At 36.6% G+C, this 13,773-nt stretch overlaps 1 protein-coding gene across 1 annotated transcript in view; it reads left to right on the top strand.

The window, feature by feature from the left end:
- OBSCN (obscurin, cytoskeletal calmodulin and titin-interacting RhoGEF) overlaps positions 1-13,773 on the top strand; it is a 4,979,884-nt gene that overhangs the window by 3,878,578 nt on the left and 1,087,533 nt on the right. The window contains exons 62-63 of the mRNA XM_044066040.1: positions 5,776-6,042; positions 6,581-6,850. Of these exons, the coding sequence (XP_043921975.1) occupies positions 5,776-6,042; positions 6,581-6,850 (537 nt within the window). The remainder of the gene's footprint in view (positions 1-5,775; positions 6,043-6,580; positions 6,851-13,773) is intronic.

Below are 13,773 nucleotides of genomic sequence, written 5' to 3'. Positions count from 1 at the left end.
TGGGTCTTGATGCAGAGAAATCATTTGATATTGTAAGCTGGGACTTTATGAACAGGGCAATGAAAGCATTTGCATTTCTTGAAAAAAATTATAAGGTTGATTAAGAGGATATATGAGGGATCAGAGGTGAAATATCAAGTGGCTGGGGTCCTCTCTGATAATTTCTACTTAAGCAGAGGAACCAGGTACCAGGCAGGGGCATCCTCTTTCCTCTTTGTTATTTGCATTATATTTACAACCACTGGCAAAGAAAGTAAGAGACGCAGAAATTCAAGGATATAATTGACATAGTAGTCAAGAAAAACTGGCTCTGTTTGCTGATAATATTGTCTTGTACCCGACAAAACTAGAAAGAGACATTACAGTGTTGTGGAACATTTTGAGACAGTTTCACATCTTTTCGGCATGCAAAATTAATGAAGCTAAAACAAAGGCAATAGAGGTAAATTACGTACTCACATATGAATTGCTTCAGCAATACCCATATTTATGGGGACATGATAAAATTAATTATTTAGGCGTATGGATTAAAATGATTCTGGTGTGGCAGTTAAGGATATGTAGGAAGAGACTAAAAAGATAATACAAAAACTGAGAAAATGAAAGCTTTGCTGTATGGATATGGACAGTAAGATGCAAGTAGTTAAAGAATGTTTTTAGTCATAGTAGTCTTCTACACAGGTCAGGCATATTTTTATCAGCCAGAGAAAAAGTTGTGAATAGCAATTAATAAAGAGCTGAAGAACTTTATCTGGGAGGGGGAGACAGCAAGAGTCAAGTGGGATAAGCTGATTCTTGCAGTAGAACAGGGCAGTTTGGGATTACCCTATTTGAAGGGGTACTTCAGAGCTACACAGATTAGGCTCCTATACATAACGCAAGCAGAAAACTATAATTCAAATTGGAAAAGGATGATGATGATGATGATGTCGGGGAAGCTCAAAAAACAAGGAGAAACTGGGATTTTTGATACAGGCCTTTAAGGAGAATAACAATAATTATACAGAATACCATATCCATAAAGTATCAGAAAGTATCCTAAGAACTAAGCCAACACAGGAATGGAAAAAGGAGATTCTGCCAATAGTGATGACTATAATTTACTGGAGAAAACTGGCAAAGGAACTATGATATTGGGATCAAATAACTATAAGAATCAATCAGAGGAGCTTAGAAAGTATAGAGAAGAGAGTTTCAATAAATAATTCACAAAGAAACAATGGGAGAATATATGTATGTTTCCCAATCATACAGCAAAATCTAGAAGTTTTAAGATTATTACTTGGAAATGTTTACACAGATATTTTTATAGCCCAGGTAGACTCCCGAGAATTTTTCCTCAGGTAGACAGCAAGTGTTTGTGTGACGGGGAAGAAAGAGGTAATTGGAAACATATTTTCTGGGAGTGTGGTGAGTTGGGGGACTTTAAGCATTCCCTCTGGGATGCACTGTCAGAGATCCTGCCTGGGTGGGTAGATTGGTGTGACCAGGGAAATGATTCCTCTAAGCTATGATGCAGAATCAGAATTGCCTAGACATGGTAAGGCCTTGCTGTGTCTACTTATGGTGGCTGCCAAAAAAAAAAAAACAGTTACTAGAAAATGGAAATCAAAATCTAAACCAGCTATACTAGAAGTAGTGAATGTAGAAACAGAGGTAAAACAACTAGAAATGAGAATTTTAGAAAAGGGCAGGAGCAAAGTACATAGGAGAAAATGAGAATTGTGGGAACAATACATACAGTAGAGGAAGGAGGTTTAAAAGAAGGCAGGACTTAAATGAGCTATTTAAAGTTTGAGTGAAAATGATTGCGTAGATAAGTGATATATAATGTTTGCAACTGGGAGTGTGTCAGTATGGTTTGTGATGTAAAATGCTTGCAACTAGGGTTGTGTCGTTGTGGATTATTTTCATTTATTGTGTTAGTGTGGATTGTTTGATTGTTGTAATTTATATAAAAGTATGATTGCCTGTGTCATAATTAATGGTTTAATAAGATGTTTCTTGTTTTAAAAAAAGACAGGAATTTGATATATAGCAATATATGTGAAGTCTAGTGTTTGTAAACATGAACGTATTAATACAGTTTGAATGCTTTTATATAAATGTAAATATGCCTATGTCACACATGATAATACAGTAAAGGTGTTTAAAAAATGACTTCCAGTAAGTTAGAGGAAAGTGTAATACAACTGCACACAGACTTGATTAAAATAAACAAAACACCGATGGAGTATATCAACTCAAACAACAGTCTAGAAAAAATGGAAGAAGCTATAAACAGATATTCAGATGAGGTGATAAAACTGCAAAAATCAGAGGTTGAAATGAAGAAAAGGCTGTTTGAATATCAGATTGCTCAAGAAGAGATGTTTAAAAAAATTGAATTAGAGGATAGAGCATGTAGGGAAAACCTGAGATTTTCTGCTGTACCAGAGAACCTGGAAGGAACAGACTGTATTAATTTTATGAAAGCATAAATAAGCTGGTATTCCACATCGAGAGTTGTTTATTGTAAGGGCACATTGTGTGTGTGCTCCAAACCTGGCTATGAGACAACAACCTAATCTTTAGTAGTAAAGATGCAGTCCTACCAGCAGAAGGAGTTGATTGTGACAAAATTGAGGCAGAAAGATAAAGTGCAGCAGAGTGTTTGCAGAGAATGATTACTCACTGTACACCAGACAGAAGAGTAATACATTTATTCCACTATTCAGGAAATGTTAAGAAGCAGGTGTGAGATTCAAACTGTTGTACCCAGTAATCTTCAAAAATTTATCTTCATGGAGGGACAAAATTATCTTTTTCGTACAGTACATGCTAAGGAGGAAATACAAATGTTTTCCAACAAAAAGTGAGGTGTGAAAGAGAAGGGGATTCTGCTTATTGTTCTTCTGGTAATAAAGACCACAGAGAGACTGTGCTAGTGAAACCTTTTCCATTTTATTAAAGGAAAATCCTTCAGAGAATGAAAAAAACACAACAGTTGACTAGAAGAATCAAGAGTACATTGGAAATGAAGCAGAGAAAGGATTTGGGAGATGGAGATGAACAGGAATAAAAACAGCAACTTAGAAACTGACAAATGTGGAATTACAAAGCAACAGTTATATTTATGAAACATGACTGAACAGAAACATCTGGAAATATTAAACTTTTTTGGACTGTGTTAACCTTGCAGGGGACTCGAAGCATATGCCTTACTTCATGTCATTAGCTTTCTTAAAAATACTTGAGAGGGAAAGAGAAGGGAAAAATAAAGTAAAACATTTTTCTTAATAGTGATATTTTTATAGTGCACGATATGCATTTTAAGTGTAATGGGGATACTAATGTAAACAGGTGCTCCTCCTTTTTTCTCTCCCTTTTCTCTCTTTCTCCTTGCTCAGTTTTAAGAAATGTAGACACTGCAGTGTTAAAAAAGATGAAAAGTATGGTCAAAAAAGCATAACAAAAGAAAAATGTATGCACCTTTTCTCATTCTTGTGTAGGGTAATGGCTGGATTAAGGCTCTTGATCTAGTAACACGTTTAAGAGAAAGCAAGTAAATGAAAAAGAACATTGAATTTTATAAAGATTTTTTCTAGCAAATAAACATGTAGCAGCTCTGTATCTGGTCCCCATGACTCCATGGAGACAATCTGATAAAGAGAAATGGCTAAGAGATAATGTTTTCTGAAAGCATTCAAGTGTTTGCTCAGCTGGGAGAATTATAAAGACAAGACAAAAATCAGACAGCACTCAGGCTGAATGCCTGGCTTCTCCAGTTCCATTAATAGCCAGACAACCTATGCTCTCCTCTTTAGTCCATCAAATTATTTTATCTGCCCATAAACCATCTATACATAAACTATAATCCAGTAAATGGAGAAGATTTGCTTACTCACAAAAATAATGTTGATACTTTTTCAGCCCCTGTGCATAGTATCCTTGAATTTTTAGCTTTACTTTTTAAAGAAGAAGGTACCTCCTCCATGGTTACAGTTCAGCTAGCACCAATATCAAATTATCACATAGGATTTGGTGGTGTTTTGTTTGTCTGCCATAGGCTATGCAAGACCCTCTTGCGAGGTGGTCTTCTTCTCATTCCCATGTTCAAGGACAGTACTCCTGCATGGGATCTCAACCTGGTACCGCGGCAACTTACTCAATCCCCCTTTGAATCTACAGCTAAATGTGACCTCAAGTACCTTTCTTGGAAAATAGTTTTCCTGCCAGAAGAATTTCGGAGATTCAGGCGTTATCTTTGAAGCCACCTTACTTGATATTTCATAAAGACAGGGGCACTTTATGAACTAATGCGTCCTTTCTTCCTAAAGTCATTTCAGAAGCTAATATAAATCAATCTGGTAATTTGCTGGTATTCTTCCCTAGATTTTCAAACAAAGGTAAATATACACTACATATATTAGATGTTCACAGGCAGTTACGTTTTTTGCCTACGCAGAGCAGAAAACTTCAGGAAGTCTGAACAGTTGTTTGTCTCTTTTTCAGACATAAAACTAGAAAAACCTATTACCAAAATTGCTCTAGCCAGATGGCTTACAGATTGTATTCCTTATATATACAACAAGTTGGGAATTACCTTGTCAAAACCTTTAAGAAATCAACTTGATTAGAGCCATGGCTAGTTCATCAGTCTTCTTATCTAGAGCCTCCATGGATGACATTTGTGCAGCAGCAACGTGGGCTACTCCCCATGCATTTCTTACTCATTGCAAATTGGATGTGGTCTCTAGGGGCAGGGCATCATTTGGTTCATTGGTGCTTGGGAATATTCTTCCTTGAGTCCACCCAGAAAATTAAATAGCTCTGTCCCATAAGTTGAAGATAGAATGAAAATTGACAATATCAGATAAAGAAGTTATGTGCTTACCATAATGTTCCATCTGTGTTGTCTATTTTCATTCTTCCTCAACTCCCCTCCCACCAATCCCCTCTGGAAGAGTGAGTGTTATGAGTATGCCACTTCCTTGGTATATAGCTCCAGATATAGTCTCCTCTGTCTGTAACTGAATATCTGTTGTTTTTAGCAAACAAGATCTGAGGTAATTGGGGTTCGTGTATTATGGGTAAGGTAGTAGCTCAAAAGTTTTCTGGTTGGCATGAGCTTTTCCAGGGGCTGAGTCAGATAAAAGGGATTGAATCCAAACCCATAAGTTGAGGAAGAATGAAAATGGACAACACAGGTGGGATGTTATGGTAAGTACATAACTTCTTTTTATTATTTTGTGACTTAAATCCTGAAAGATTTGCTAAAAAATACTAAATTCATGAGGAACAGACCAAACATATCAGGGAAAAAATTGTAAATTATGTGAAATTCTGGACATTTGAGAGGTATGCTTTATGATGTCAAGGTATATAGAAGTATGCGTATCCAGGAATCCAGCAGCCTAATGTCATCAAACCAAGGTTAGATATAAAGGAGTAGTCGTCAGGCTGCATTATGAACCTGTTCCAGTCACCCTTCCCCAATTGTCAACTCTGTATGTGGAATATATGTGAAGGGATGAGAAGCTGAGGAAGTGCATCAGACCATCACTAGCCAGCACCATTCTTTGTATATGTGTGCACACTTTGCTTGTTAATAATTTTTGAACAAGTAAAATTATAATTTCTAAACTGTCAAGTCTGTTACAAAATTACATTATTCAGTTATATGTTTGTACCACAATGTACAAAAAGTTACTTTCACCACAATTTATTTGCTTGCCATCATTAACAAGATTATTTAAGAAAATGGATTAACTTATATCCATTGTTTCATCTCAGCTTTGCCAGTACTGTTCAAAAAAGAGTTAAGCAATGAAGAAGCGGAAGAGGATGAGGCAGTCACATTTTCTTGTGAAATCACAAAACCAGATGCTCCTGTAGAGTGGCGCAAAGGGAGTGTTGTACTTCTTCCAAGCAGCAAGTTTGAGATAAAGCAGCTGGGCACAGTTTGTGAACTTGTAATTCATAATCTAGAGCCTGAAGACTGCGGAGAATACACCTGTGACACAGGAATGCGTCAGACAACAGCATCATTATTTGTGCAGGGTAAGAAAGGAAAATCTGAAGATGGAGCTGAATGTTAAAGAAATCCTTTCCTGTTTCACTTGCAGTAATCTTCACCCAAAGGCCGTTACTTGTAGTGAAGTATGTTGTAAATGAGCTTTGGTAAGTAGTTGGTGATGAAACTCTTAAGGCTTCTGTGTTAACCTGCAGTATACATGAACCTACGGATTATGAAGGTAAGTTGGGTACTTGATGGTTAGCTACAAAACTAGTCCTTTAGTAAAACAATAGGCAATGCATCCACAGGCTGAGTTTACTACTTTCATGTAATGCTGTTCGACTATTGACCTAGAACGTGGAGTGTTAGTCTGTTATAAAAACGATTCCAGTTTTACCAGTTCATATTATCTCTCCTGAGGGACATTTGATGTTCTTTAGCTTAGAGAGCATTCACAATTCTAAAATTCTAAAATTGTCTTTAGAGTAATGGTAATGCTGTTATAAAGTTATAACTGACATCCTTCTCTTTTTCATCTCCTTGTGTTGTTTTTCTTTTCTTCTTTCTTGCTTTATTTCACAGAACGTGAAATAAAGATTATGACGGGTTTAAAGAACACAGACGTCTTTGCAGGCGAAACAGCCACGTTCACCTGTGAGCTGTCACACAAGGGCTTACAGGACACTCAGTGGTGGTTGGATGGAACTCCACTTCACAACAATCTTCAGAATGAGATTTCTGTGCAAGATAATGTCTACAGCTTAACATTAAGGAACTTGGCAACTGAAGACTCAGGAACTGTGACTTTCAAAGCTGAAGGGCTTGTTTCTTCAGCAAAATTACTAGTCAAAGGTATCATTAGGGTGGCAAAAAAAAGTTTAACCCTTTCATTGCTGGAGTACATGAATTAAGGATCACAACTACTTTTTTCTTCTCAGTATTATCGAACTAGATTTTTTTTTCTTCTGAGTAGTATACTTTTCCTCAAAAGTTACACTGTCCTGATTTTACCACTTTAGATTTATCTCTTCATGCTTCTGCTTACTCTCACATTAGTGTGACTGCAATTCATACTGAAATGTTGAACACCATTGTCCTTGTCTCCCAGTTCTCCCATATCAAGAAGGCTTCCATAGAAAGTGTTTATGCCTGTGTTTGGGGTCCTGCATAGCATTATGACATTTAGAGATTTTCCTCAGTTTAATGTGCATTGCATTGCATTTAGCATTTTTGATGTTTTATTCCTGAGTGAAATACACGGGTCTAAAAGGGAAGGCCATTTCTATGTAAATATTTAGTAGTTATTAAGAAAGACATCAGCAGTTTTGCCAAAGTGATTTTGCTAGCAGGGTGTCTTATTTGCCCCACAGTAAGATGAAAATTTTCTTCACTGCATTGTGCAGTACCAGTCTTTTCTACATAGGAAGGACATTTGTATAGCACAGGAAACTTTTTTAAATTCTGAGAATCATGAGTGCAAGACCAGGAGTAGCAAGACTGAATGCACAAAAATGGAGACTTGCATATATAAAGTTCAATGCAACTGTGACTCAGAGTATTGCCTTTTCTCTGAGGTATAGTGATACAGGAATTATTTAACTTTAAATGAAAATATAAGTTGTCAACATTCATTGATTTTCCTTTACTTTTACTTTTTTTCATAATTCCAGGCCTCACAGTTATAATTTCAAATTAGAATAGCACAATTATCTAACATAACTGTCAGAATACCTTCCAAGCAGTGAAACATTATATTTTCTTTGGAAGCTCTTTATTAACTTCATTAAATATACACTGTTAGATTTATTTCAGTTTTAAATTATTTATTTAAACCTTGGGGAGTATGACTTGTGAGGCTCAGGCTTCATCCATTTTTTTCTTGGTTAAGTGAAAAATCTCAGTTTCACTTCCTTTTAATAGAGGAGATGGCTGTGTAGCACCTTTCACTTTGACATTTGACTTTTGTACTCAAAGTTTTCTGTCGTAGTGCTAACAGCAAATGTCAGCACACGACATGACATGTATTATCTGCTCACTCTTGTTTTATGAAGTGATAGTTTACCAGGCTTATCATTTAAAGGCAGCTAAAATAAAGTCAGCCGTGTAAGTGGTCTGGTTAGCCATACCTCTCAACTTTTTAGGACAGGTAATCCAGACATAGTCAGTTTATTTTATTGTTTGTTTTGTATTATTTATTATATTTGCTTAATGAGGTAGTGTGCTGGTCTCAGTGAACCATTTGCAGTCACAGCCTGGATGAATAGGATCACATAAGAAACGAGCAAAACATATCTTCATATACAAAGATATGCTATAAAATTTGCACATATTTACACAGGCTCCCTATTGAAATGTTGGCTTTCAAAATGCTGAGTGCCAAAAAGCCCCTAAAAGCAGATGGAAAAGCCAGAGAAGTGTGAATGTCTTTTTACGGGAGGTGGGGCTAAGCCATCCACATCCCCAAACTTATATATAGTAGCTCAGATATCACCATACCTCTGTGAAAAGGAAATATTCCTAGAAATGCCATCTTGGACTTAGTATATGTAAGTCCATTCTATCCATCATTCAGTGTCTGCATTTTCGAACTTGCTGTAGAGAGCCCCGACATTTTAAATGGTTACGATTTAGGGGTGCAAAAGTATGCTACAACATTTAGTGCAAGAAGCAGTTTACAAAGTCAAAATGTGGATAGAAATATGGAATTGTGCTTAGAAGAGCTTTTTTGGATAAGATATAGCAATAATGACTGAGATGGTTTATGCTACAGAAATAGCAGCATATCATTATATAGAGAGGTATGAAGACATTAGAATAGACAAGTGAGAATAGTTGCAGGAAGGGATACCATGGGGAGAAGACAGAAAAATTGAGAGTGAGATGATAACAGTAATAATAATATTAATAATAATAATGGGGGGAACAAAAGCCCAAAATAGGGATACATATTAAATATTGCTCTTATAAGTTTAGAAAGTTGCTAGAATAAAAGGCTTTGTGTTAGTATGCATTTTATGAAGGATATGAAGTCTGATACTAAATTTATGTCACTATTTAAAGACTTCAATCCTCAGTGATTTACTAGAAAACCAGAGATTTTATGAGGAACAGATAAAAAATATGTGACAGAAATCTGGACAGTTGAGAGGTATGTGGCTAAGCAGCATATGTTATCCATTCATGTCTTCACAGTAGTCTTTTATGGAGTCATTTGCATATATCCCATGGTTCTCTTTTACAGGAGGTTTAAGGTATCACTCAGTAAAAACTTTAGCTTGGCTAGTTTTTTCTTGTAGTTTTTACTGTTTGGTAAGGTTATGCATGTTTGTAGATTCAAGGGGTGAATGACGGGCTAGGTTGTCAATTATTGCTCAGCAGAGGAAATCATCCACCCCCAAGCATTTAAAAGAATGGCCTGTCCTTTGTAGCTTTCTTTTTATAAACTTCTGAGGGCAACTGTTTTCAACACAAGTATTTATTTTAATAGTAGATTAATAATATACATTCTCTGTTGGTTTTAAATTATCACATGAAGCATACAAGAAAAGGAAAACAGCTATTCTGTTTTTATTACTGCTGCATGCTTAAGAGTGAAGTCAGTTTTCCTGTTTTGTGTATTAGAAATTTTCATTACAAGATGTTATTTCCTGTTAGGAAGAAAGTAGATCCTGTTAAGGTGTGTGGCCTGCACAAAGTTATTTATATACTTTATTTATATTCTAAGGCTGGTAGTCATCCTTTCACTTTCTCCCTATTATTCTGTGAAGTATACTGCAGTGTATTTTATATGGCTTACTTTAAATATTTGTTTTGACTCTTTTGAGGGATTTGTGAATGTTTTATAGACGTACACAATCACTTATGTTTTGAGTAAAGTCAGGATTTCTTTGCTAAGTCTGCCTGTTCTAACTCATGGTCTGTGCTACTTATGTGACTAAATGTTTAATATTTGCAATAGTCATATTTCTTGTGAGGGTTTTGTGCTTCTTGTGGAGGTGTGTGTGTGCACGTGCGTGTGCGCGCGCGCGTGTGTGTGTGTGTGTGTGTGTGTGTGTGTGTGTGTGTGTGTGTGTGTGTAGATCTGTATTTAAACATGGTAGATCTTAAAAAAAGAAATAATTTGCTGTAAGAAAACTGGTAATTTTTCTATGCAGACTTTACAGCAAGAAGTGCAGAGGCAGTTTTATTTGATACTTGTTTTTTGTAATTGCAGAGCAGCGGTTCTCTGTAAGTTTGTGTATGTAATAATATATATCTTCTTTGGGAAGGGTTAGTGTAACAGAAAATCTTAACATTTGGGTTTTTTCACCTTAAATGTATTCATTCCTATCTGGAAATGTCACCAGTTGTGCCTCAGTCTGTATGAAAGCAGCTTCAGGTGATTAATTTCCTACTATGATTCCAGTCTATTTTTTTTTGTCTGCATTCTGCCTAATACTGTCGAGTAAACATATTCACAGAGTGTTTCTTGTATTTTCTGTGGGTTACAGACCAGTTGTTTTTTCCATTAAGTACCCATGATCTTGCAAGATTCATTCCATCCACTTCAAATTCAGGACTGGTAGCCACAGGCAGCTGTCATCTCTGAGCCCACCATGTCCTCCCAAGCTCCATCCAACCCCTTCCTTTACCCCCTTGATGTACCATGCTTTCCTTTCTCTCGAAATATCATTTACTGTTGATCAGTTATCAATGCCAGGGTAGGCTTGCAACTCTTGTTACAAAGCATCTTACTCAGATAAGTATTATAATTTCTTTTCCTTTTTGGTTAGGGTTTTTAGTGTTAGCTTAGTAACTTTGCTAAGTAAATAATGTAGTTTTATTTTGGTGCATTAGTTAAATTTTCTCATCCTCACTTAATTTTTGAGCATATGACCTGTTATTTTATTTTTTTATAGTTTGTTATCTTAATTGGTTCAGTAGGAAAAACATTTAGAAAAAAGCCTTAGTTTTTAAAAGTGTGGCAGATTTGGACACAAGATTCCATTTGCATTTATCAAGTACAAAATAATGTCATCTGCAAATAAGGATATTTTTTCTTGAGTACCATGTAATCTATACCCTTCAGTTTGTTTAGTCCCTTGCTTTCTTTGCCAGTGGCTCCTAAGTATAAAGTAAATAACAAAGGGGAAAGTGGATACCCCTGCCTGGTTCCTCTGTTCAGACACAATTTGTCAGAGAGAAACCCTCCCACCTTGATTTTTACCTCTGTCCCTTCCCAATTAACTCCATTATTCTGTTAGGAAAACATTACTGGTGCTGTACTCATAAAACCACAGCTATCTCCAGTGAATCCCTTCTGTGCATTAAGACCCACCAATAATAGCAACGTCTTCTTGCACAGTTTCCCTCTGTTCTGTTACTGTTGTCAGATGTTTGCCTCACCTCCAGAAAACAACATAGGTACATATCTGTCAGTTTTGGCAATGCCTTAGCCATTCTCTGAGCTGATATATACATAAATGCTGTATAATCATGGTTAGAAATTTAAATTAGTCTATATGAAGTTGGGTTTAAAGGTTTTTTTGCCCTCTTTGAGTAGTACAGCCCCTGTATCTTTCTTCCAAGATGCTGGCACTGTCCCTTATTTTAGAATATTATTAAACAAAACCTTCCAGATATTTATCATCTTCTTTCCTTCTAAATTCCAAACTTCCAGAGGAGTATCATCTGTCCCTGAAGACTTCCCTGTTGATTGATTATGCATTACCATTTTTTATCTCCTGTCTTTGCTAATAATTTTGGAGTCTCATCCTCCTCTAACCTTGACATATTTAAGTCTTCAGTAAATATTTCCATTTGTGCTTTTTCTTGGCTTCCCCATTCCTCATTTTAAATTCCATTTTCATATTATCCTACTCCTCAGCTGTCCTCTCAGAAGAAATTTGTATTTTCCCTAACAGTTCTTAAATAATTTTCACTACCCATTCCTTAAATTCCTGCCTTTTTAATAGGTAATTAGGAAGGCCCTAGTGTCTCATTTTACTTGATCATCTGGCATCTTTACCTTAGGCTTTTTTGGTGTATGCTTTGAAACAGTTACTGGATGTGGTTCAAAGCTTTTAAATAAATCCGCACGCTCCTGTGAAGTATAATTTTTAACCAGTCTAACTAAGGTATTGTGGTTTAGGAGTAATATGTATATTTTTCTAGGTTCTTGTTAGTAAACTCATATCTTCCATGCCAAATATCATCATATATTTCTTCAGAAATGTACCCTTTCTTGTTATATTTTCCCTTCTAGATCCCTCTGATACATCTACATCGAGTATCAGATTCCAGTCCCCAGCCATGAATAATGAGCCCATCTGTAAGCTAACTACCTCTCCCATAATTAACTTAAGCCCCTTAATAGTAGTTTTAGGTGGAATATAAATTTATGCTAATGTAATCCTCCTTCCCTGCTAGCAACCCATTATTATCAAAAGTCTACCATTGTTGTCTTTCTTCTCCTCTTGTGTCATTATTGGAGCCCCTCTCATAATAAGTTTTATGCCCCCTTTGTCTTTGATGTTTTACTGAATAATCTTTTAAAATTCGTTCTTTACAAAATTCACATCTTCATTTCTGTTCAAGAATATTTCCTGTAACATTGCTATTTGTACTGTACCTTTCTTAATATAGTTCAGTCCTCATTACTTCTTGTCCATACCTGCAGTGCCATTTACATTCCATGATATTATTGATAAGGCTGTCATTGTGATATAATGTTGTTACTTTCACTTATTCTGCATGGCAGCTTTTTTGAATATGTGATCTGAATCTGGCTTCAACCTGTGGGTTTTCAGAGCTGACTCATATCCATCACTGGCCAATTTCTTCAGACTGAGAAATCACCAGGCTCCCACCTTGCTTACCCAGAATCGCCTGCTCCTCACCGTACTCCTCAGATGTAGTTTGCTGCCATTCCTGTCAGCAGCATGATCTCAGCTCCTCTTAGTGTATCCTGTTTGGGATTCTATTAGTGTGCATTTTGGACAGAAGTTTGCATCCCTTACCCTTTTTTTATCATTAGTTCAGTTAGTGTTGTGTGTGATAGGTAGGTAGGTAGTTAGTTCTTTAGGATATTCTGCTGTTGATAGACTTCTTGCCTTTAGGTGGGTCATGTTTTTTTTTTGTATTGATGTGTTCTTTGTGCTTGTTTTAGGATTAGTGTTTTTAGTGATAGCTTTAGCCTTGTTGTAGTATCCTTAGTAGTTGCCACTTGGATACAGTCAGTCAAATTGCCAGACTTCTGTGGTCCAGGGTGATCAGCCTTCATGTTCAGGCCTTGTTGGTGCCAGCACCCTCTAGCTCATGCAGTTATGAAACATATAGGTCATATTACAGAATTGATAGGGTTGGTCTAGATGTCATATGAGGGCTCTGCAATGGAATCTGGTTGTACAGTGATCTTTCCTAACCCATCCAATGGATTTTCCAGTACAGCTGACAAAGTTGTGTCATGACCAAATTCCTTTAGTAACCAATGGGAGACCATTTGTTCTTCCAGCTCCCTCAGCAACAGACACCATGGGCAGCTCCTTCTTTTGGGTGGGGGGGGGGGTCATTTTGAAGGGAGGACCATTCAAGGGTCCTGGTCTTCTGCAGTGGCTGACATTTGCATCAGTGTTCTAGAGATGAGAGTGATCCTTCTTGCTTTGCAGGCTTTTCAGGACACCCTTCCCAAAAGTGTGATTGAGATACAGATGGACAATATGTCTGTTGCCTGGTATCATGGGGGGGGGGGGGACCTTCATATCCTCTTTTTTGAGAGGCCACAAAAGTTTGGCAGT

Source organism: Protopterus annectens, chromosome 3.part0, assembly GCF_019279795.1.
Source record: "Protopterus annectens isolate FY-2018-M chromosome 3.part0, PAN1.0, whole genome shotgun sequence".
NCBI lineage: Eukaryota > Metazoa > Chordata > Ceratodontiformes > Protopteridae > Protopterus > Protopterus annectens.
Note: the sequence above shows the minus strand (reverse complement) of the source record. Positions and strands in the feature narration are given on the sequence as shown.